The sequence below is a fragment of the Anomaloglossus baeobatrachus genome, chromosome 3, assembly GCF_048569485.1.
Source record: "Anomaloglossus baeobatrachus isolate aAnoBae1 chromosome 3, aAnoBae1.hap1, whole genome shotgun sequence".
NCBI lineage: Eukaryota > Metazoa > Chordata > Amphibia > Anura > Aromobatidae > Anomaloglossus > Anomaloglossus baeobatrachus.
Window position 1 is genome coordinate 53,027,040 of NC_134355.1, and position 26,455 is coordinate 53,053,494.

Below are 26,455 nucleotides of genomic sequence, written 5' to 3' on the forward strand. Positions count from 1 at the left end.
CAATCCCTCTCTCAAGGGGAGGTGCATTTGGCGTCATAGCGACGTCACTGCGGCATCACTAAGCGACTGCCCAATAAAAGTGGAGGGGCGGAGATGAGCGGGACGTAACATCCCGCGCACCTCCTTCCTTCGGCATTGCCGGTGAACGCAGGTAAGGAGATGTTCCTCGCTCCGGTGGTGTCACACACAACGATGTGTGGTGCCACAGGAACGACGAACAACATTGCACCTGTGCCAGCAGCGATATTAAGGAAAGGAGCGACGTGTCAACGATCACCGTTTTTGAAAGATTTTTTGATCGTTGATCGTCGCTCCTTGCTGTCACACGCTGCGATGTCGCTACCGGCACCGGATGTGCGTCACTAACGACGTGACCCCCGACAATATATCGGTTGCGATGTCGCAGTGTGTAAAGCACCCTTTAGTTACAAGAAAGGAATAAAATGTATACCAAAAAAAAATAAAAAAAAAAATTATATTTAAACAAAGAATGTGCACATTTGTTATAATAAACAAGTGAAAAAAATGTTCAAAATCAGTGATCCCAAGGTGTGTAAAAAAAATTATATGGTACCAATAAAAATGTCACTTTGTCCTGCAAAGAATGCGGTCCCCCAAATTATTTTTTTCCTCTGTGCGGCACATACACCCATCCGAGTTTGAGACCCCTGGTTTAGTCCCTACCGTCAGTAGTACGGTGCCTAAGGATCATTGATGTGCCATGGCTAGCCGTATCCTAAAGGAGAGTGTGGCTCAAATTGCCGAAAAAGTTCATGATAGAAAAGATTGACAAGGGTCAGAACACTTAGAACATTTACGGTGTATGAGACCATCTAGATCAGTGGACAACTAAACCTCAATCTATACCCATAATCAGCGTAGGGTCATAAATGCAAACACAATTTGCCCAAAAGGCAACTAGAGGTACCCTAAACTAAAGATTAATAAAACTTAACTTTTAATCCTAACAAATTAACACAGATCAATCTAAAATCAGTAGCAGGTAGAGCAATCAAACATATACTAAATCACGTATCCGGCCGCAGAGCGGACACTATGAGTAAGTGAACAGCTGTCCTACAATAATTGTCAGAGTGATACTGCCCTTCCCTGCCTAATAAAAGCTAACTAAGAGCCTCCCCAACATGTTTCACCATGTCTGGCTTCATCAGGGGACTAAGGCTATAGTATAGGGATATACAATACTATACTATAGCCTTACGGTGGCTTTACACGCTGCGACATCGCTAGCCGATGCTAGCGATGGCGAGCGTGATAGCTCCCGCCCCTATCGTTATGCCGATATGTGTAGATCGCTGCCGTCGCGAACATTATCACTACGGCAGCATCACACATACTTACCTGCTCGGCGACGTCACTGTGACCGGCGAACCGGCGTCACAGCGACATCACTAAGCGGCCGCCCAATAGAAGCAGAGGGGCGGAGATGAGCGGCCGGAACATGCCGCCCACCTTCTTCCTTCCTCATTGCCAGTGGACGCAGATAAGGAGATGTTCGTCGTTCCTGCGGTCTCAGACATAGCGATGTGTGATGCCGCTGGAATGACGAACAACCAGCAGCATGCACCACCAACGATATTATGATAAGGAGTGGTGTGTCAAAGATCAACGATTTTTGACGTTTTTGCAATTGTTGATCCTTTTAGTCACACACAACGATATCGCTAACGGTGCCGGATGTGCGCCACTAACACTGTGACCCCGACGATATATTGTTAGCGATATTGTTGTGTGTAAAGTACCCTATAGTGTCCGGTCCACGGCCGGATACGTGATTTAGTATATGTTTGATTGCTCTACCTGCTACTGATTTTAGATTGATCTATGTTAATTTGTTAGGATTAGAAGTTAAGTTTTATTAATCTTTAGTTTAGGGTACCTCTAGTTGCCTTTTGGGCAAATTGTGTTTGCATCTACAGTAGATCAGTGGTTCCCAAACTCCAGTCCTCACAACCCCTAACAGGTCATGTTTTCAGGATTTCCTTAATATAGCACAGGTGATGCCTTGATAATGGATTCCATCACCTGTTCAATAGTAAGGAAATCCTGACAACATGACTTGTTGGGGGTCATAAGGACTGGAGTTTGGGAAACACTGATCTAGATGAAGACCGGTTGCAGCGCCTAATCTGACCCCGGTCAAAAGTGCCTACAGGGAGTATCAGAAAAGAACAGTGACGTATTGGAAAGAGCAGATAAGGTCTAGAGGGTCATATGATATTTTATATCATTTGGAAAGCAGGGTATGCACTACAAGAAGACAAGTGGGATGAGATAGCGTGATGCTCTGGATAATGATCTGATGGTAAACCTTGGGTCCTGGTAGCATGAAAATATTGTTTTGACACCACCTACCTAAAAATTGTACATACTCAATGGCCCCCTTCCCCTTTATGGCAGTAGAATTGCTTAACAGCAGTGTCATCCATCAGCAAGATAATGCCCCTGACACACTGCAAAAAATGATCAAGAATGGATCTGTGAAAGTATATGCGGTTCCTCTGTGCTGCCATAACAAAACCAAATGGATAAATCCACATGACGTATGTTTATTTCTACGTATTTCAAGGCAATCCTGCCTCTTCCTCAGGATAAATCCATATCCAAAGAATGGATTACGGATCATGAGAAAGAATTTAAAATGTTAATTCGGTCTCCAAATTCTGAAGATCGAGCACCTGTGGAATGTGCAATGACAAGTCCAATCCATGGAGACCCAACTTCATAAATGATAGGACTTAAAAGGGTTGTCCAGTGAAAACAAGTTATCACCTATCCACAGGATAGGTGACAATTTATGTATAAGTGGGGTTCCAACCACTGGGACCATCACTGATGGCAGAACTGAAAATTTTTAACTCTAATGAGGCACTTCTATCCCCCTTACAAAAATTGAATCGGCAGTTGAATGTCTGACCACCGGTCCATGCATTTCCAATGGGGCCCTCAGAAGAAGCAGTGTGGAGTGCTTGGCAGCCCATAAGGATTGAATTCAGCAGATGTTGGGTATGAGCACATGATGGACCCCACTGATCAATAAGTTATCACCTTTCCAGTAGATAAAGTGATTGTTGTATATAATTACCTAAGGATATGCTGCTTACGCCTTGATTCCAGGTACTACAGGACACTGGTTTTATGAAGTCCATGACTTTATTGGGTCAGAGGTCCTCTTTTGCCATGAGAAAAGCATCTTCTTTCAACCGTAAAATTACTGTCACACAGTGAATACTGGGGTTCTGCCAGGTATTAGGGAGCCCCAAGCGAGTGCGCCAATACACAGGGTATACCGGGAACATGATACAATGGTAGGCACTTGTGCTAGAGAGAGGGGAGCGGGGTCACTTCCTACACTCACCTGAGGCTGATGCCTGCACTCCCTAACACTATATGGGTCCTTCACACCCACGATCCTGTAACATGGTTAGTGAGAAGGCTGGGGAGAGAGCTCTAGTCTCACCACTAAAATAATACAACACACAGGAAGGGAGACAGACTAGGGGAAAATTGACACAAAAAGGATAAAAACACTCCAAAGTTCTCCAATGCAGCTAAACACCACGGCTGCAATTGTCACAACTCCTCAGCTTCTTCCAGAGACTGGCTCCTTCGAAAGTGGTAAACATAAGAATGAAGATTCTATAACTGACATTTGTTGGTAAGACACATGACTTTCCACAGAGCTCTACACAGAGCACCAAAGCTCAGATCAGTCCTTCATAAAATAATCTTTAGTATTTTTGGACAGAAGTTTGAGTATGCAAAGAACAAACAACAAACTTCATGAAGATGTTAGATCTCCAGTGCTGTAACACAACAGCAAAACCCACAATCCACCAAGCAATATGGGGCCATATGACCCCCACAATTGCTCTCTAGTTAATTCACTGGACTCGCACTGGGGTCATCTTTTTAGTTATTGCAGTTTTAATGAAGGATATGAAATATTATACAATGCAATCTACCTTCGATCAATTGTTCCCTTTGATGATGTCTAATGGCTATTGTCAAAATGCAACTGAAACTTATGGAAAAGTGCTAAAAGTGAACTAAATATGACCACAGCCCAGCTTTATTTTTTGATTATTGATATTAACGTAATAAGGAATTTATTCTGTGCAGCAATAGCTCAAGCAACAGACACTACAAGACAGAAGGGTACAACTTCACAAGCCATTAATTTTTATACAAAAAACCAACAAACAAAACGATAAGTACAAATATTGTAGAACCAGGAGCCATTCATGTTCTGATATATATATATATATATATATATATATATACCGTATATATAGATATATGTATATGTATATATGTATTCTCTGGATTTTCCATATCTACACGAAATGAGAAAGCTCTGCAGAGCACTAAAGCTTATCTCTTGTGGTCCCTGCCTCCGCAGTCTTCCCAAACACTTACCCTAAAAGGTTATGTCCATCTTTGCAAATTATTTTCTTTTATCAGCATCTCAAAAAGAAAAATGAAAGGGAACCAATCATCAGGATTTTCGTATATAAACTAAAGCCAGTGCTATACTGGCACTATTAGGCTATGTGCGCACGTAGCGTTCTGCCCTGCAGAAATTTCTGCAGCGATTTGAACAGCACACGTGCGCTTCAAATCACTGCAGAAAGAGTCCGTAATGAAAAAAAAAGCCGATTCCATGCGCTCTGAGTGCAGCCCCTCCCATAGACAGAGCAGGAGCTTCAGGCAGAGCGCACGGAATAAGTGACACGTCACTTCTTAGAACGCGCGCTTCGGGCAGCAGCCGAAGCGCTGCGATCTAATACGCCACGTGCGCACGTCTCCTGCATAATCTTCATAGATTATGCTGGGGGCGCAGGATGCATGCAGTTACGCTGCGGTGCAGATCGCAGCGTAACTGCATGGAAATACGCAACGTGCGCACATAGTCTTAGGCTGAGTCTATACATACCTGTAGTGGTCAGCTCGAATGTGTGGCGGCAGGGTGAGGAAGGAGCAGCGAGGGGGAAGAGGGAGCAGCGGGGGGGAGTGGCGGCAGTGAGGGGGGAGGGTAGCGGCAGGGAGAGCGGGGGGAGGGGAGAGGGTAGCGGCGTGGGGGGAGGATAGCAACAGAGAGGGGGGTTAGCGGCGGCCCAGCGCCGGTACCCACACATCCTGGACGAATACGTGGGAACGTGCAGCACACAGCATTAGCTGTGAGCTCCACAAAGATGGTGGTGATCTCCTCCCTCTGCTGTGATCTGGACAACCCAGGGGGAGCATCCAGGTCACAGCAGGGACCTGTCCTGTGTTAAGTATAGGGGTTGGAGTCCGTCTATCAGATCCAACGCCCAGAGCGCTGCCGTAAATGAGGTGAGTAACTGTCGTTACACACAGCAAATCTAAAATGGCAGCCCCCAGTGTGTTTCAGTAAAACTAGAATTAAATAAAAACTAAATAAACAGTGAATTTAATTTTGTATTAATAATACTTGATTTCAAAATCACTATTATTAATACAAAAATTAAAAAAAGCGCGACACCCCACCTTTAAGCCCCTTTAAGACTGTAGAAGAAAATTAGGAAAGGAAAATGAATAATGTGAAATTAAAATCTGATTCTATTTACCTATATCAAGGATATTAAAAAAGCCTGACTGTAGTTTTACTTTAACCAGGTTAATTGCTGATGACTGCAGGCTTCCTTGCTATATGTTATAGCCTTATACGGAAAAGTGACCCGGCGTAGATAACCTTGCAACCATGAGTCATCTCTAGGTACTGATTTGCTTGTACAAATGAGTCAATTATCCATAGCCGTGATAACAGGTGACTGAAGGTGTGTATGTCATGTGATAGCCTAGTCCAGATTTACACAGATCAAATCTATAGAATTGCTTTTTTTGCTTTTAAAGAAGACGTGTCATTAAAACATCTCCAGCCATTTTTCACAAAACCTTTAGAAACGTATAGGCTTGTTACTCTCATCTACCACATAGTGCACAAACCAGTCTAATTATGTCCAGGTAGTTTCCTGATTTTCAAGCTTGGTAACCTGCAATCCACCAATTTTGAAAGAGAACTTCCATGTAATCAGCATTCTGCCAGCACTATAGTTGTTGGAACCTCCTTCCCTCTCCTTCTTAGCATGCACATAATGTGCCACTTTCCGACTGCTTGCCTTTCTTCAGCTGAAAGCTCGCTTGTCTGGTATTCCTGTATGTAGAATGACAGAGAAAAAAGAAAAAACAGATACAAAGTCCCAGCCCTCTTCCTGTATAGACAAAAACTCATCCTCACTTCCTTTGGAGAGAAAAATACCCAATCCCACTTCCTGAAGAGACACAAACATCCGACACCACTTCCTATCTAGACACAAAGACCCAACCCCACATCCTGTAGAGAGACAAAAACCCGCCCCCACTTCCTATCGAGAGAAAAAGACCTAACCCCACTTCCTATAGAGAGACTAAGACCCAACCCCACTTCCTGTAGAAAGAAAAACACGTACCTTAACTTCCTGTAGATAAACAAAATTCTTACTTTCTTTAGCGATAAAGACCCTCCCCCACCTCCTGTAGAGCCAAAGATGCACCCTCACTTCCTTTAGAGAAACTATGAATCATCCCCACTTTCTCTAGACAGACAAAGACCATAAATTCCTGTAGAGAGACAAAGACTCACCCCTACTTCCTCTAGAGACAGACTCACCCCCACTTCTTGTAGAGAGAAAAAGACTCACCCCTACTTCCTCTACAGACAGACTCACCCCCACTTTTTGTAGAGAGAAAAAGACTCACCCCTACTTCCTCTAGAGACAGACTCACCCCCACTTCTTGTAGAGAGAAAAAGACTCACTCCTACTTCCTCTAGAGACAGACTCACCCCCACTTCTTGTAGAGAGAAAAAGACTCACCCTCACTTTCTGTAGAGATATACACTCACACCCACTTCCTGTAGAGAGACAGACTGGCTCCCACTTCCTGTAGAAAGACAGACTGGCCCCCACTTCCTGTAGAGACACAGACTGGCTCCCACTTCCTGTAGAAAGACAGACTGGCCCCCACTTCCTGTAGAGACGCAGACTGGCCCCCACTTCCTGTAGAAAGACAGACTGGCCCCCACGTCCTGTAGAGACGCAGACTGGCCCCCACGTCTTGTAGAAAGACAGACTGGCCCCCACGTCCTGTAGAGACACAGACTGGCCCCCACTTCCTGCAGAAAGACAGACTGGCCCCCACTTCATGTAGAAAGACAGACTGGCTCCCACTTCCTGTAGAAAGACAGACAAGCCCTCACTTCCTGTAGAGACACAGACTGGCCCCCACTTCCTGTAGAAAGACAGACTGGCCACCACTTCCTGTAGAGAAACAGACTGGCCACCACTTCCTGTAGAGAGACAAACTGGCCCTCACTTCCTGTAGAAAGACAGACAAGCCCTCACTTCCTGTAGAGCAGACCTGGGCAAGGGGCGGCCCGCGGGCCACATCCGGCCCGCCTACTCTCTGTGACCGGCCCGCCTGGCTCAGGGCGTCCTTGCTGGCCGGTCACTGATGAGAGCAATCTGACCTGTTGTCCGGAGCTCCAGGCTCCGGGAGGCGCGTGGTCAGATTGCCCTCATCAGTGCCCGGGCAAATGCCGGGGCCCTGGAGAGCCGGGGGGGCCCACTTGGCCTCGTCAGTTCTGGTGACCCTTGGTCAGGGCCCACTCGCCTTAGTTCTGCTGTCCCCCGGGCTGAGTAGGAATCTGCAGCGCCGTCCCTTTAAGGAGCAAAGACTTCCTGGCTGAACTTAATCTGTGGGCGGAGCTACCGGCCGGCGTCCTGCTCATCCCACAGATGAGAGTTGCAGTGCCAGCCAGCGACCCCCAGCACAGTGCTTCTTTCCGGCTCTGTGTGGGCCCCCTCTCCACCGTGACCTGAGCGGTATGTGCCCTCCCCACCGCCCGATTTATGGGCCCTGGTGAGCTGTATGGGCTCTTCTCCCCCCTAGGTGTATTCCCTGCAAACCCCCCCCCCGGTGCCGTATGTGCTGGGCCCCAGAGCCGCGTGTGTGTCTGTCTGTATGTACATATGTAGCAGAGCTATGTGTGTATGTATGTAGCAGAGCTATGTGTGTAAGTATGTAGCAGAGCTATGTGTGTATGTAGCAGAGCAATGTGTATGTATGTATATATGTAGCAGAGCTATGTGTGTATGTATGTAGCAGAGCTATGTGTGTATGTATGTAGCAGAGCTATGTGTGTATGTATGTAGCAGAGCTGTGTGTATGTATGTAGCAGAGCTATGTATGTAGCAGAGCTGTGTGTATGTATGTAGCTGTGCTATGTGTGTATGTAGCAGTGCTATGTGTGTATGTATGTAGCAGTGCTATGTGTGTATGTAGCAGTGCTATGTGTGTATGTATGTAGCAGTGCTATGTGTGTATGTAGCAGTGCTATGTGTCTATGTATGTAGCAGAGCTATGTATGTAGCAGAGCTATGTGTGTATGTATGTAGCAGAGCTATGTGTGTATGTAGCAGAGCAATGTGTATGTATGTATATATGTAGCAGAGCTATGTGTGTCTGTATGTAGCAGTGCTATGTGTGTATGTAGCAGTGCTGTGTGTATGTAGCAGTGCTATGTGTGTATGTATGTAGCAGAGCTATGTGTGTATGTAGCAGAGCAATGTGTATGTATGTATATATGTAGCAGAGCTATGTGTGTCTGTATGTAGCAGTGCTATGTGTGTATGTAGCAGTGCTATGTGTGTATGTATGTAGCAGTGCTATGTGTGTATGTAGCAGTGCTATGTGTGTATGTATGTAGCAGAGCTATGTATGTAGCAGAGCTATGTGTGTATGTATGTAGCAGAGCTATGTGTGTATGTATGTAGCAGAGCTATGTGTGTATGTATGTAGCAGAGCTATGTGTGTATGTATGTAGCAGAGCTATGTGTGTATGTATGTAGCAGAGCTATGTGTGTATGTAGCAGAGCAATGTGTATGTATGTATATATGTAGCAGTGCTATGTGTCTATGTAGCAGTGCTATGTGTGTATGTAGCAGAGCTATGGGTGTAGCAGAGCTATGTGTGTCTGTATGTAGCAGTGCTATGTGTGTGTAGCAGTGCTATGTGTGTATGTATGTAGAAGAGCTATGTGTGTATGTATGTAGCAGTGCTATGTGTGTATGTATGTAGAAGAGCTATGTGTGTATGTATGTAGAAGAGCTATGTGTGTATGTATGTAGCAGAGCTATGTGTGTATGTATGTAGCAGAGCTATGTGTGTATGTATGTAGCAGAGCTATGTGTGTATGTATGTAGCAGAGCTATGTGTGTATGTATGTAGCAGAGCTATGTGTGTATGTATGTAGCAGAGCTATGTGTGTCTGTAGCAGAGCTATGTGTGTCTGTAGCAGAGCTATGTGTGTCTGTAGCAGAGCTATGTGTGTCTGTATGTATGCAGCAGAGCTGTGTGTCTGTAGGCATGTATAATGTGTATCTATGTATGTCAGTGTATATGGCTGTATAGATGTGTCCGTTCTATATGTATTTTTGTGAGTTTGTCTTTAAATATGTATGTGTACGTATGTGTGTCTGCGTGTTGATGGGGCCCACTGGGACTCTTCCGCCCGGGGCCCACAAAAACCTGGAGCCGGCCCTGACCCTCATCACACGCTGCGTGTCGGGCAGGAAACAGAGGACAGATCCTGAAGCTCCGCACAGTGTAGGCAGCGGAACGCAGGAATCTCTCCTCTGTTCCTTGCCCGACACTTTTCTCTGTGACACACGCGCGCCCTGATATCGTCAGTACGGCGCGCGTGTGTCATTTGAAAAGTTCCTGCCCGGAAGGAGAAGCTGCAGAGGCGGGGGCCGTATGGAGAGAGGCAGTGGCGGGGGCTCCTAGGAATACAGCGTCGGCGCAGCCTGGCCATGTGAAGGAGAAGCAGCTCAGCGGGGGGCTCGTACGGAGGTGTCTGAGGACGGGAACGATAAAAAGAGAGGTGAGTGGTTACTAGTAACCTGCGGGGACAATGGGGGGCGGGCAGGCGGGGGGCTGGGGGAGAGTGGTAACTTTTGACAAATATTTGGGGTGTAGTGGTTTAGTATATGGGAATGTAGTTTTACAGGTGTGGTATATGGGGGGGGTGTAGTGGTGTAGTGTTATAGGTGTGTAGTGGTGTAGTATAATACAGGTGTATATAGGAGTGTAGTATAATACTACACCCCTATATACACCTGAAAAAAACCAAGGAGAAAAATTGTAGGAAAAATACCCTGACTATATATAAATAAATTGCAAGTGCTTAATAACAGGGTACTTAGTATATACATTTTTGCAAAAAGGTAAGAAGCTGTCTCACCTCGTCACAGTGTACCCATCTGAGACAGTCCCTAACCTACTAAAGTTAAAAACATATTCTGTACCTGACTTGTGTCATGTCCCTATATACACCTGTATTATACTACACCACTACACCCCTATATACACCTGTAATATACTACACCTCTATATACACCTGTATTATACTACACCCCTATATACACCTGTATTATACTACACCACTACACCCCTATATACACCTATATTATACTACACCCCTATATACACCTGTATTATACTACACCCCTATATACACCTGTATTATACTACACCACTATATACACCTGTATTATACTACACCACTACACCCCTATATACACCTGTAATATACTACACCCCTATATACACCTGTATTATACTACACCCCTATATACACCTGTATTATACTACACCACTACACCCCTATATACACCTGTATTATACTACACCCCTATATACACCTGTATTATACTACACCCCTATATACACCTGTATTATACTACACCACTATATACACCTGTATTATACAGGTGTATATAGGGGTGTAGTAGTGTAGTATATTACAGGTGTATATAAGGGTGTAGTGGTGTAGTATATTACAGGTGTATATGGGGTGTAGTGGTGTAGTATATTACAGGTGTAGTGGTGTAGTATAATACAGGTGTAGTATATTGGAGTGTAGTATAATACAAGTGTAGTATATAGGGGTGTAGTGATGTAGTATAATACAAGTGTAGTATATAGGGGTGTAGTGATGTAGTATAATACAAGTGTAGTATATAGGGGTGTAGTGATGTAGTATAATACAAGTGTAGTATATAGGGGTGTAGTGATGTAGTATAATACAAGTGTAGTATATAGGGGTGTAGTAATGTAGGTTATCACAGGTGTAGTATATAGTGATGTGCTGCAGTTTATTACAGGTGTAGTATATAGTGATGTAGCATATTACAGGTGTATATAGGGGTGTAGTGATGTAATATATAGTGGTATAGTATATAGAGGTGTAGTTTATTACAGGTGTAGTGTATACTGATGTATATTACAGGTGTAGTATGTGGCGGGTGTAGTGATGTAGTATATGGGGATTGTGTGTGTATGTATACATTGTGTGTATGTGTATATATATTATACACGCACAGTATATATGCGTGTTTGTGTGTATATATATATATATATATATATATATATATATATATATATATGTGTAGAACCGAGTTAATTATATTAGTCCGGCCCTCTAAAACCATCCCAATTTCTCATGCGGCCCCATGGGAAAATTAATTGCCCACCCCTGCTGTAGAGAGACAGACTGGCCCCCACTTCCTGTAGAAAGACAGACTGCCCCCCCTTCCTGTAGAGTCAGACTGCCCCCCCACTTCCTGTAGAGAGTCAGACTCACCCCCACTTTCTGTAGAGAAACAGACTCACCCCCACGTCCTGTACAGGGACAGACTGGCCCTCATTTCCTGTAGAGAGACAGACTGCCCCCCCCTTCCTGTAGAGTCAGACTGCCCCCCCCACTTCCTGTAGAGAGTCAGACTCACCCCCACATCCTGTAGAGAGACAGACTCACCCCACTTCCTGTAGAGAGACGGACTCACCCCCACTTCCTGTAGAGACAAAGACTATCCCCCACTTCCTGTAGAGAGACAGACTGGCCCCCACTTCCTGTACAGAGACAGACTTGCCCCCACTTCCTGTACAGAGACAGACTGGCCCTCATTTCCTGTAGAAAGACATCCGCCTTCACTTCCTGTAGAGACAAAGACTTGCCCTTACTTCCTGTAGAGGGACAGACTGGCCCCCACTTCCTGTAGAGAGACAATGACTCTCCCCCACTTTGAGTATAGAGAAAGACTGGCCCTTATTTCCTGCAGAGAGACCAAGACCGGCATATAAAAGGAAGATAATAATAATAATAATAATAATAATAATAAAGCAGTCCTGCACCATTGTGGGGTCACATTGTACTTGGTCTATTCCCTTTTCATAGCCGCAAGACCGGCCCCCCACTAGACAGGCAAAGATGTCTCGGCTGCTAGAGATAGATTACTCACCTCATAACAGGCAGTGGATAACAGGAAGATACCTACTGGCTTTGGAGTGATTATTAAGGAGTAAGTCAATATAATGTTTAAAAAGTGATTTACAGATTCTGTATGTATCATTATCTATTAATAAGATCAAGTTGTTTGAAAGCACAGTGACCTGTTAAGGTGGCCATGCCCTTTTAATCGCTGCAGGTCTATGCTCACGGCGGTTTAGCATGCATGTATGGGGAAGATGGAGCTGCTGTTTATGGCAAACGATTGGACATTTTGACATTCCACATGCCCGATCCTTTATACCCAGACATGCTGAAAAAATGTCGCCCAAACAACTAATACACATTAAAGAGGACCAGTCACTTCCCATTAATACATTATTGCTTTATCAGGGCTAAATGCCGCTGTTCTCCTAAATCTGTTGTTCTTTATTTTTTGCTCCCACGCCTCTCTGTTCTTGAGATATGGCTCTTCCCTGAATGTAGAACTAGTCTTATTTAGCCCAGGGGGCGTAATCCTTCATGAAGATGCACACAGACAAGAATGGAGAACCAATCCCACTTGGCTATTAGGTCTAGATTTACATACAAATAAGCAGGGACCATGTATCTGTTATGTCACCACCGGAGTCCACTCCAGCGACTTATTCTCCGATCGCCAGGCGACGCCGTGTTCCTGCCGTGGATGGTGTTGGTGATGGGAGAGGCAGCAATGCCAGCGATGCCGGTGGGCGCAGGCTCCACTCATCCACTGGGATGGGTTTCCTTGGGATCTGCAGTACCACTGGCTGACTGTAGGTGGCGTGTGTCTTCCAGCTGAAGTTACCATCATTTAGCCACAACTAATGGGAAGACACCACACCCTTCTTGATTCCCCTCCTGTCTGCTGACCACTGCCAGAGATAGTTCTGATTTCCTGGCTCCTGGTCCGCCCTGTTGTGTTTAGTGATTCCTGTGTGCTGACCTCTGCTTGTTTCCTGACTAACCTTCTACCTGCTGTTTTTGTACCTCGCTGCCCGATCCAGATTTGACCTCTGCTTTGTGTTCCGTTTACGTTCTTGCCTGCCGATTCTGTCCCTGTTCTGTTATTCCTGGTTTGACCCTGCCTGACGACTACTCTCTCGGACTGCAGCCTTCCACAGGTAGTGATCTCCGGGGCGCTGTGTAATTCCAAATTCCTGTATAGGGGTTAAAGGGTTTCAGGGTTCTAGGGGTCCTGCTTGGTGAGTGGCTTCCCTCTAGCCTGTCCATTACAGTCCATCTGAGTTTGTGGATCCAGGCAGGCGTTACAGTATCCAGAACGGAATGGTGCAGGAACAAAAGAAAAACTATGCCGAATTCATGTTTATTACTTAGGGCCTAAGTAATTGTGTTAGGAGGGAATTCCAGTGAGCCCGGTGGTCGGAAGCTCTCACTCGCTGAATAAATGGTAATATCTTGGCCTCTTGCTTTTCTGTACACTGGTTAGTGTTGACCTTGCACGATTGTCAGCCTGTTAGGCTGACAATCGTGCAAAGTCAACACTAACTAGTGTACAGAAAAGCGAGAGGCCAAGATATTACCTTTTATTCAGCGAGTGAGAGCTTCCCACAGCTGGGCTTGCTCGAATCTCATCCTAATACAAAATTAGCTTTCAAAAAAAAAAAAAAAAAATCCCCCAAATTCCTCCCTTTCATGTAGCAGGAAAAAGGACATCATAGCTGTCCCCTGCAGAAGCTTCCTGCGGGAACCTTTAATATTTGCCTGTACTTTCCTCAGCCTCCACAGCTGGGCATCAGGCCTCCGCAGCAGCTGTGTTTCATTTTCCGAAATGCTGACCAAGTGTCGGCTTCACACAGACGCTAAAGGGTTTAGATAAATAAGAGAGCGGTTTTTGCACAGAAAGAAAAAAGTGGAGCTGAAGAAACTAATAATACTTCTATTGTATGTTCAGGAAATAAAAGAAGAAAGTAATTTGCATGTTTGTTTGCTTTTTAAATAAACTCTACATTTGACTTTTCTGCAGTTAAAGGGTTATTCCAAAAAAAAAAAAAAAAAAAAGCTTATCCGCAATCCTCTAACTTGTTGATCACAATAACCAAAAACAGTCCTAAGATTGGGGCTCTGGAACTCCGAGGAGGAGGCTATGAAGTCCCATCTATGGGGCTGCTGGAGGAAGCGCTGCACACGGCTATATCCGGCAGTACCATTGAACAAACGGAGCAAGGCTCAGCATGTGCACTACCGCTCTATAGTATAGACATGGCTCTGCACAGACACATTCTAGGGCGCACTGGGGTCAGCACCCCCCATTGATAGGGGAGATAATAATGTTCATTTTATTGCCTAATTTATTATATATTACACCCCGTTAGATCTGCTGACGATGAGGTGGGGGTCGGTCATGAAACTTCCGCCGATCTCTCCCAAAAAAAAAAAAATGGTCTGAGAAACGTAGACAAATCACTCAGAAGTGCTCAGGTCGTGCGCAAGCGTGTGCACAGAGCAGGATAAGCGCTCAATAGACAGTCTACAAGCCCGTACTAAACTGTGTGTAAAGACTCAGACTTTCTAGTGCGCGCAACCAAAACCCTGTGCAAATGCTCAGGCAGGAGCTCAATAGCGCTCAGGCAGGAGCTCAATAGCGCTCAGGCAGGAGCTCAATAGCGCTCAGGCAGGAGCTCAACAGCGCTCAGGCAGAAGCTCAATAGCCCTCAGGCAGGAGCTCAATGGCACTCAGGCAAGAGCTCAATGGCGCTCAAGCAGGAGCTCAATAGCCCTCAGGCAGGAGCTCAATAGCGCTCAGGCAGGAGCTCAATAGCGCTCAGGCAGGAGCTCAATAGCGCTCAGGCAGGAGCTCAATAGCCCTCAGGCAGGAGCTCAATAGCGCTCAGGCAGGAGCTCAATGGCACTCAGGCAAGAGCTCAATGGCGCTCAAGCAGGAGCTCAATAGCGCTCAGGCAGGAGCTCAATAGCGCTCAGGCAGGAGCTCAATAACGCTCAGGCAGGAGCTCAATAACGCTCAGGCAGGAGCTCAATAGCGCTCAGGCAGGAGCTCAACAGCGCTCAGGCAGGAGCTCAACAGCGCTCAGGCAGGAGCTCAACAGCCCTCAGGCAAGAGCTCAACAGCGCTCAGGCAGGAGCTCAACGGCCCTCAGGCAGGAGCTCAATGGCGCTCAAGCAGGAGCTCAACGGCCCTCAGGCAAGAGCTCAACAGCGCTCAGGCAGGAGCTCAACGGCCCTCAGGCAGGAGCTCAATGGCGCTCAAGCAGGAGCTCAATAGCGCTCAGGCAGAAGCTCAATAGCGCTCAGGCAGGAGCTCAATAGCGCTCAGGATGGAGCTCAATAGCGCTCAGGCAGGAGCTCAATAGCGCTCAGGCAGGAGCTCAATGGCGCTCAAGCAGGAGCTCAATAGCGCTCAGGCAGGAGCTCAATAGCGCTCAGGCAGGAGCTCAATAGCGCTCAGGATGGAGCTCAATAGCGCTCAGGCAGGAGCTCAATAGCGCTCAGGCAGGAGCTCAATAGCGCTCAGGCAGGAGCTCAATAGCGCTCAGGCAGGAGCTCAATAGCGCTCAGGCAGGAGCTCAATAGCCCTCAGGCAGGAGCTCAATAGCCCTCAGGCAGGAGCTCAACAGCCCTCAGGCAAGAGCTCAACAGCGCTCAGGCAGGAGCTCAATGGCCCTCAGGCAGGAGCTCAATGGCGCTCAAGCAGGAGCTCAATAGCGCTCAGGCAGGAGCTCAATAGCGCTCAGGCAGGAGCTCAATAGCGCTCAGGATGGAGCTCAATAGCGCTCAGGCAGGAGCTCAATAGCGCTCAGGCAGGAGCTCAATGGCGCTCAAGCAGGAGCTCAATAGCGCTCAGGCAGGAGCTCAATAGCGCTCAGGCAGGAGCTCAATAGCGCTCAGGATGGAGCTCAATAGCGCTCAGGCAGGAGCTCAATAGCGCTCAGGCAGGAGCTCAATAGCGCTCAGGCAGGAGCTCAATAGCGCTCAGGCAGGAGCTCAATAGCGCTCAGGCAGGAGCTCAATAGCCCTCAGGCAGGAGCTCAATAGCCCTCAGGCAGGAGCTCAATAGCCCTCAGGCAGGAGCTCAATAGCCCTCAGGCAGGAGCTCAATAGCCCTCAGGCAGGAGCTCAATAGCCCTCAGGCAGGAACTCAATAGCCCTCAGGCAGGAACTCAATAGCCCTCAGGCAGGAGCTCAATAGCCCTCAGGCAGGAGCTCAATAGCCCTCAGGCAGGAGCTCAATAGCGCTCAGGCAGGAGCTCAACAGCGCTCAGGCAGGAGCTCAATAGCGCTCAGGCAGGAGCTCAATAGCGCTCAGGCAGGAGCTCAATAGCCCTCATGCAGGAGCTCAATAGCGCTCAGGCAGGAGCTCAATGGCGCTCAGGCAGGAGCTCAATGGCGCTCAAGCAGGAGCTCAATAGCGCTCAGGCAGGAGCTCAATAGCCCTCAGGCAGGAGCTCAATAGCGCTCAGGCAGGAGCTCAATAGCGCTCAGGCAGGAGCTCAATAGCCCTCATGCAGGAGCTCAATAGCGCTCAGGCAGGAGCTCAATGGCGCTCAGGCAGGAGCTCAATGGCGCTCAAGCAGGAGCTCAATAGCGCTCAGGCAGGAGCTCAATAGCCCTCAGGCAGGAGCTCAATAGCCCTCAGGCAGGAGCTCAATAGCGCTCAGGCAGGAGCTCAATAGCGCTCAGGCAGGAGCTCAATAGCGCTCAGGCAGGAGCTCAATAGCGCTCAGGCAGGAGCTCAATAGCCCTCAGGCAGGAGCTCAATAGCCCTCAGGCAGGAGCTCAATAGCCCTCAGGCAGGAGCTCAATAGCCCTCAGGCAGGAGCTCAATAGCCCTCAGGCAGGAGCTCAATAGCCCTCAGGCAGGAGCTCAATAGCCCTCAGGCAGGAACTCAATAGCCCTCAGGCAGGAACTCAATAGCCCTCAGGCAGGAGCTCAATAGCCCTCAGGCAGGAGCTCAATAGCCCTCAGGCAGGAGCTCAATAGCGCTCAGGCAGGAGCTCAACAGCGCTCAGGCAGGAGCTCAATAGCGCTCAGGCAGGAGCTCAATAGCGCTCAGGCAGGAGCTCAATAGCCCTCATGCAGGAGCTCAATAGCGCTCAGGCAGGAGCTCAATGGCGCTCAGGCAGGAGCTCAATGGCGCTCAAGCAGGAGCTCAATAGCGCTCAGGCAGGAGCTCAATAGCCCTCAGGCAGGAGCTCAATAGCGCTCAGGCAGGAGCTCAATAGCGCTCAGGCAGGAGCTCAATAGCCCTCATGCAGGAGCTCAATAGCGCTCAGGCAGGAGCTCAATGGCGCTCAGGCAGGAGCTCAATGGCGCTCAAGCAGGAGCTCAATAGCGCTCAGGCAGGAGCTCAATAGCCCTCAGGCAGGAGCTCAATAGCGCTCAGGCAGGAGCTCGGCACTGCTGAGCAGTGCACTGCAGTGTGGCTTTTTGAGCAATTGGTGAGGGTCTCAGAACCTGTACTCCCCAATGATTATCATCACAATTCGGCAGTACCTTTAGAAAAAAAAAATCAATGAATGGTGCGCTTTAATTTGGGTTAAAGCAAACTGTATAGGCACAAATGATCACTAATATGTTGTTTTGGTCCCCAGGCAGTTTGCATATTGTCGGTAAGATGTCCCATTAAGGTAAGTTATGGGATGGATACAGAGATAGAAGTAATATAGATATAGGTAGATACATACATAGAAGATATATAGAGTAAATAAATAAAAACAAATACTAAATCAACAGACATGTTTAGAAATAAGAAAGAAACAGACCGATAAATGCATAACGCATATACCGAGTATACTGAGGTGCTGTTAGGTGATGGAGCCATTTAGCAATTTCCAGACCCAACGATTATTTCCATCACAACAGCATAATGCCTCCTGCAGGCAACGCTGACGTCTAAAAACAGGAGCAATCAGTGACACATTAACTATTCCATCCAGACAAATGTACTTACAATGCTGGACACATGCAAAGTGACAGAAACCGCAATATTCTGCAGTGAAAGAGCAAAGATAGATAGATAGATGGATAGATAGATAGATAGATAGATAGATACATAGATAGATAGATAGATAGATAATAGATAGAGGGATAGATAGATAGATAGATAGATAGATGGATAGATAGAGGGATAGATAGAGGGATAGATAGATAGATAGATAGATAGATAGATAATAGATAGATAGATAGATAGATGGATAGATAGAGGGATAGATAATAGATAGATAGATAATAGATAGATAATAGATAGATAGATAATAGATAGATAGATGATAGATAGATAGATAGATAGAAGGATAGATGATAGATAGATAGATAGATAATAGATAGATAATAGATAGATAGATAGATAGTAGATAGATGGATAGATAGATAGATAGATAGAAGGATAGATAGATAGATAGATAGATAGAGGGATAGATAGAGGGATAGATAGAGGGATAGATAGAGGGATAGATAGATAGATAGAGGGATAGATAGAGGAATAGATAGAGGGATAGATAGATAGATAGATAGATAGATAGATAGATAGATAGATAGATAATAGATAGATAATAGATAGATAGATGATAGATAGATAGATAATAGATAGATAATAGATAGATAATAGATAGATAATAGATAGTTAGATGGATAGATAATAGATAGATAGAAAATGGATATATGCTATAGATAGATGATATTAATAGATAAATATGGAATGGGTAGATAAATAATAGATTATATAGATAAGATAGATGATAGACAATATAGATGGATGGATAATGATAGATAATGGATGATATAACTATATAGATGATAGACAAATAATATAGATAGATAGATAGATGATAGATAGAGGGATAGATGGTATACATAGGTAGATGATGGATAGATAATATATGGATAGATAGATTAGATAAATAGAATGATAGATAGATAGATGGATAGATAATAGAAATATGGAATAGACAGACAGATAGGATAGATAATATAGATAGATAATATAGATAGATAGATAATATAGATAGATAATATATCTAGATAGATAGTATAGATGGATGGATGGATGGATGGATAGGTATTCCAGCTGCCTTTGTAAGCAATGTCACTTTAATATCCTAATGAACTGCTTTTGGCCTTGGCTTGTGGTCATTATAACATCTTCAAAGACAGATCTAAAAGTATAACAAAGCTCACCTCCATTATTCTTATTTATGATGGCAGTGGTTATAAAGAGGAGTGTCAGCCCCAGATGAAAGGAAATAAAAGGAAAACAAAAGAATGTATGCGTCCCACTGGTGGTGCTGGGCGGCCAGCAGTCGGGAGGTTAATCCTTTGCTGCCTGCCCTTCAGCTGGAACCCATCACATATTCATCCTGCCATGTTTATTGGTTTGTCTGTGTGTGGGTGTGCGGGGATCTCATTACATCTGAGACCTCCTTTCTCCTAAATGCACCCTGAACTGCCCAGAGGCAAAAGGACACTTGGCTCTTACTGGTTATATTAAGTTCAAGCTCTGCACCTGTCAACAGAGAGTAAACAAAGATAGAAGGATGGATGATGGATAGATGAGAAATAGAGACTAGAGAGAAGGATAAAGAACAGAGAACAGAATATGTTAAGGTTTGCCTCTGCTTTCGGAATACCTAGCGGCTTTCTTCCATAATCAGGCGTGTGGCGCTGTTTTTGGAAGCTGCCACGTTTTTTCAATGAAGGGCATCCTCTTCAACAATAAACGTGTCATAAGAAAATCCTCTGATCCTACATGGATATTTTGGACAATAAAACTCACACCACTAATCAAAGCTAATTAAGGACTCACTTTCCAAGCTCAGTGTTTATTTATTTAAATGTCCATTTACTATGCATCGCTCTGCCCTGTTTTGTGTATATATTTGTGTGTTTCTTCAGCTATTTTATCATACCATGCCTGAGGAAGAGACCTGAGATGTCTCGAAAGCTTGCTTTATAACATCATATTTTATTTTTATCTTAGTTAGCCATTAAAAGGTATCAGAACTACAAAATTTTATTTTTGTTTCTCTCACTGAGAGCAATCAATCATAAGAAAATTTAAATCTAATATACGTTTAATGGACTGATAAATCATTTTTTCAGCAGTCTCGTTATCATCACAGACAGGATTATACAGTAGATAATACAGGATACACCATTTACATTAAGAGATGTCACAGCTCACCTCCTCCCCCTCCTGAACAATGACTGATAACACCTCTATATACAATAGTTAAAACAGGATTGACCATTCACAATTGGTGATGTCACAGCTCACCTCCTCCTTCTATACAAAGAGAGATAACACCTCTATATTGTATACAGTACAAAACACAGGATACACCATTCACTATAGGCAATGTCAAAGCTCACCCACTCCCTCTCCTGATAACACCTCTATATACAGTAGATAACACAGAATCGATCTTTCAGAATAGGTGATGTCACAGCTTACCTCCTCCTCTTTCTGTAGAATGACTGATAACACCTCTACATACAGTAGGTAGAACAGGATGCACCATTCACAATAGGTAATGCCATAGCTCACCTCCTCCTCTTCCTATACAATGACTAATAACACCTCTATATACAGTAGATAACACAAGATGCACCATCACAATAGGTGATGTCACAGCTCACCATTTCCTCCTGTACAATAATGACTGATAAAAACCCTCTATACAGTAGATAACACAGGATCCACCATTCACAATAGGTGATATGATAGCTCACCTCCTCCTCCTGTACAATGACTGATAACATCTCTATATACTGTAGATAAAACAAGACCAACCATCACAATAGATGATGTAACAGCTCACCTCCTCCTCTTGTACAATGACTAATAAAACCCTATATACAATAGATAACACAGGATCCACCATTTGCAAAAGATGTCACAGCTCGCCACTTCCTCCTGTACAATAACTGATAATACCTCTATATACAATAGATAAGAGGATCCACCATTCACAATAGGGGATGTCATAGCTCACCTTCTCCTGTTTAATGACTGATAACATCTCTGTATACAGTGGATAACATATGATCCACCTTTCACAATAGATGTCACAGCTCACCTCCTCCCTTTCCTGTACAATAACTAATAACTCCTCTATATGCAGTACATAACACAGGATCCACCATTCACAATAGGTGATATCATAGCTCACCTCCTCCTCCTGTACTATGACTGATAATATCTATATACTGTAGATAACACATGATCCACCATTCACAATAGGTGTCACAGCTTACCGCCTTCTGATATACAATGACTAGTAACACCTCTGTATACAGTAGATAACACAAAATACACCATTAACAATAGATGATGTTACAGCTCCCCTCCTCCCCCTTCCCGTACAATGATTGATAACACCTCTATACAAATTAGGTAGCACAGGATCCACCAATCACAATTGGTGATATCATAGCTCACCTCCTCCTCCTGTACAATGACTGGTAACACCTCTATATACTGTAGATAACAGAGGATCCACCATTCACGATAGGTGATGTCACAGCTCACCTCCTCCCCCTCCCTGTACAATCACCTCTGTACAGGTTACAGAGCATGCTCACAACAATCTCCTATAGAAGTCAATTAATATCTCCAGATAACATGCTTCGTGGCCCACATTGCTGCAGTAACGCCAATCTGTATATATTGTTATCAGAAGCTCAGGCAAGACGCCCCCATAATACCCTGATAAGCATAAATAGAGAAAAAAAAAGAAAACTCAGGCTAGTTTCACACATTTGTCTTTCACAACCCACGTGTGACCCGCAATAGTCTGGAGCGGCCGCGGATCTCATGAACTGAAGCTGTGAAATATGGGTCAGGAGAACATTGTGGTCGCATGGAATGTCGGATGTTTGATGCCAGACGACAAAACAACATCTTGTTTATCATTGGTAAAAACAATTCTATTGGTGACACTTCCCCTTTAAGGCTCTATCTCAGCTGAAGTGTTTAGCACACCTGAGAAAAAGGGATGACCGGACGTAAACCCCAAAATGTATGCACACTTTAGTAAACGTTGGGCTACAGACACTCGTGGATGCGTGCGATGGACGCGCCGGGTGCATTCCAATTCCAAGCACTGATGTTATATGGAAATAAAACAACATATGAAAATTAAGGTTTCCGATAACCTGTGAAGTCCGGTAATCCAGCACTCGTCACCAGCACAGAGCGGAGGACACTGAAAACCCATGATGAGAAGTTTGGACATTCCTTTCTATAGTAGAGCAGGTAGTATCGTCTTTCTTGATGACTTTTTTTATCCTTAAAGAGGGTTTATCCCTGAAGAAAGTTGATTTTAATCAATAGATCTTGGAATAATAATAATTTCCACAATTGGATGTGATTAAAAAAAATGTTCCTGTGCCGAGATAATCTTATATATGTGTCCCTGCTGTGTACTGTGTAATGGCTGTGTCTGGCCGTACAGGGACATGGTCTGATCATAGCACAGCTCCTGTCAGGGGAGAAAGCAAAAAAGATACAGATAGGGCAGCATGGGATCGCAAATAATTTTTTCTTTGAGGTAAAACATTTTTTTTAAGAAAAGCAAAGGAAATGTTTTACCTCACAGAAAGAATCAGCTATGATCCTATGCTGTAATGTCTGTATTCTTTCTTTTGTATTCCACCCTGATCTGAGATAATCCTATATATGTGTCCTTGCTATATACTGTATAAAGGCTGTTTCTAACCGTACAGGGACATGGTCTGATCATACCACACCTCCTGGGCAGGGAAGGACACAAGATAGGGCAGCACAAGATCACAGAATTCTTACTTTGAGGTAAAACATTTTTTTAAGAACAGGCAAGGAAATCTTTTACCTCACAGAAATAAACAGCTATGATCCTATGCTGTAATGTCTGTATTCTTTCTTTTGTATTCCACCCTGGTCGGAGATCATCTTATATATGCATCCCTGCTATGTACTGTGTAATAGCTGTGTCTGACCATACAGGAACATGGTCTGATCATACCACACCTCCTGAGCAGGGAAGGATGCAAGATAGGGCAGCACAGGATTGCATATAATTTTTTCTTTGAGGTAAAACATTTTTTTTTTTAAGAACAGGCAAGGAAATGTTTTACCTCACAGGAAAAAAAATAGCTATGATCCTATGCTGTAATGTCTGTATTTTTTCTTTTGTATTCCACCCTGATCTGAGATAATTTTTTTTATAAGTGTCGCTGCTATATACTGTGTAAAGGCATTTTCTGACTGTACAGGAACATGGAGTGATCATACCACATCTCCTGGGCAGGGAAGGATGCAAAAGATAGTATACAGTTAGCACAGCACTGGATCACACCTGATTCTTTTTGTGAGGTAAAACATTTCCCTACCTATTTTAAAAAAATGTTTTACCTCAAAGAAAGAATTATTTGCGATGCCCTTTATCTGAGGTAAAAAAAAAACAGGCAGGGAAATGTTTTACCTCACAAAAAGAATCAGCTGTGATCCAGTGATGTGCTATCTGTATACTGTATTTTGCATCCTACCCTGCCCAGGAGCTGTGATATGATCAGACCATGTCCCTGTATAGTCAGACACGGCCATTACACAGTACACAGCAGGGACACATACAATGCCTACAAGTAGTATTCAACCCCTGCAGATTTAGCAGGTTTACACATTCGGAATTAACTTGGCATTGTGACATTTGGACTGTAGATCAGCCTGGAAGTGTGAAATGCAGCAAAAAAGAATGTTATTTCTTTTTTTAAATTGTGAAACGTTTATTCAGAGGGTCATTTATTATTCAACCCCTCAATCCACCAGAATTCTGTTTGGTTCCCCTAAAGTATTAAGAAGTATTTCAGGCACAAAGAACAATGAGCTTCACATGTTTGGATTAATTATCTCTTTTCTAGCCTTTTCTGACTAATTAAGACCCTCCCTAAACTTGTGAACAGCACTCATACTTGGTCAACATGGGAAAGACAAAGGAGCATTCCAAGGCCATCAGAGACAAGATCGTGGAGGGTCACAAGGCTGGCAAGGGGTACAAAACCCTTTCCAAGGAGTTGGGCCTACCTGTCTCCACTGTTGGGAGCATCATCCGGAAGTGGAAGGCTTATGGAACTACTGTTAGCCTTCCACGGCCTGGACAGCCTTTGAAAGTTTCCACCCGTGCCGAGGCCAGGCTTGTCCGAAGAGTCAAGGCTAACCCAAGGACAACAAGGAAGGAGCTCCGGGAAGATCTCATGGCAGTGGGGACATTGGTTTCAGTCAATACCATAAGTAACGTACTCCACCGCAATGGTCTCCGTTCCAGACGAGCCCGTAAGGTACCTTTACTTTCAAAGCGTCATGTCAAGGCTCGTCTACAGTTTGCTCATGATCACTTGGAGGACTCTGAGACAGACTGGTTCAAGGTTCTCTGGTCTGATGAGACCAAGATCGAGATCTTTGGTGCCAACCACACACGTGACGTTTGGAGACTGGATGGCACTGCATACGACCCCAAGAATACCATCCCTACAGTCAAGCATGGTGGTGGCAGCATCATGCTGTGGGGCTGTTTCTCAGCCAAGGGGCCTGGCCATCTGGTCCGCATCCATGGGAAGATGGATAGCACGGCCTACCTGGAGATTTTGGCCAAGAACCTCCGCTCCTCCATCAAGGATCTTAAGATGGGTCGTCATTTCATCTTCCAACAAGACAACGACCCAAAGCACACAGCCAAGAAAACCAAGGCCTGGTTCAAGAGGGAAAAAATCAAGGTGTTGCAGTGGCCTAGTCAGTCTCCTGACCTTAACCCAATTGAAAACTTGTGGAAGGAGCTCAAGATTAAAGTCCACATGAGACACCCAAAGAACCTAGATAACTTGGAGAAGATCTGCATGGAGGAGTGGGCCAAGATAGCTCCAGGGACCTGTGCCGGCCTGATCAGGTCTTATAAAAGACGATTATTAGCTGTAATCGCAAACAAGGGTTATTCCACAAAATATTAAACCTAGGGGTTGAATAATAATTGACCCACACTTTTATGTTGAAAATTTATTAAAATTTAACTGAGCAACATAACTTGTTGGTTTGTAAGATTTATGCATCTGTTAATAAATCCTGCTCTTGTTTGAAGTTTGCAGGCTCCAACTTATTTGCATCTTATCAAACCTGCTAAATCTGCAGGGGGTTGAATACTACTTGTAGGCACTGTATATAAGATTATCTTCGCACAGGAACATTTTTTTTAAACACATCCAATTGTGGAAATAATTATTATTCCAAAATCTATTGAATAAAATCAACTTAAAATTAATTTTGTTTGTGGGAGAACCCCTTTAAAGGAGTTTATCTAGGATAGGTCATCAATATCAGATTAGTGGGGATCCAACACCGGCACCTCCACTGATTAGTCGTTAGCAGCTGGCAGTAAATAGTGTAGGAAGTGTGAATGGCACAGCTCGTTACACCATGTAGTGACCGTTTCTTAGGTACTGCAGTTAGGCCCCTAATGAAGTGAATGGGAGCTGCAGTACCCGAGTATGACCACCACACAGTGCACGGCGCTGTGCTGTCCGAGCTTCATACACGGTTCACTCCGAGCCGCCACAGGACCGGCTAACAGCTGATCGCCCCACGATATTGATGACCTAAGAACAATCCCTTTTACGACACCGATCCAAATGTTAAATGTTAAGACATTACCTCATTATGAAAGGGATGAAAGGAGCCATACTGAGTGCGGAATAGGTGCCATCCATGGGAGACGGGTACAGCTTACTGAGGATGAGAAGCAACAGGTACAAGCTGGGGTGAAGCTTCAATTCCCCGGTCTGACTGTAAGAAAAAAAAATAATCATGGAAACCATAAAAAAAACCACACTGACAGAATATCATCAGATGGTCACGTCTTCTCCAGAGCCATTGTAGCATTGTCCAGCTGCCCTGCAGCGCCCCCACAGGGGTAAGTCGGCATTACACAATTTTTACCGGCTGGTTTTGTAATGCAAAGTCCTACAGAGCAAAAGCCCTTCTCTCTTTAAGGCTTCATTCAGAGATCAATGATTTTTCATGCACATAAAAAACTCATTGACTTTTATGTTTGATTTTGAT

General features: G+C 44.7%; 1 protein-coding gene across 1 annotated transcript in view; it reads right to left on the bottom strand.

The window, feature by feature from the left end:
- The window catches only part of THADA (THADA armadillo repeat containing), a 906,435-nt gene that overhangs the window by 413,362 nt on the left and 466,618 nt on the right, over nt 1-26,455 (bottom strand). The window contains 1 exon segment of the mRNA XM_075341438.1: nt 26,048-26,179. Coding sequence (XP_075197553.1) covers nt 26,048-26,179 — 132 coding nt within the window.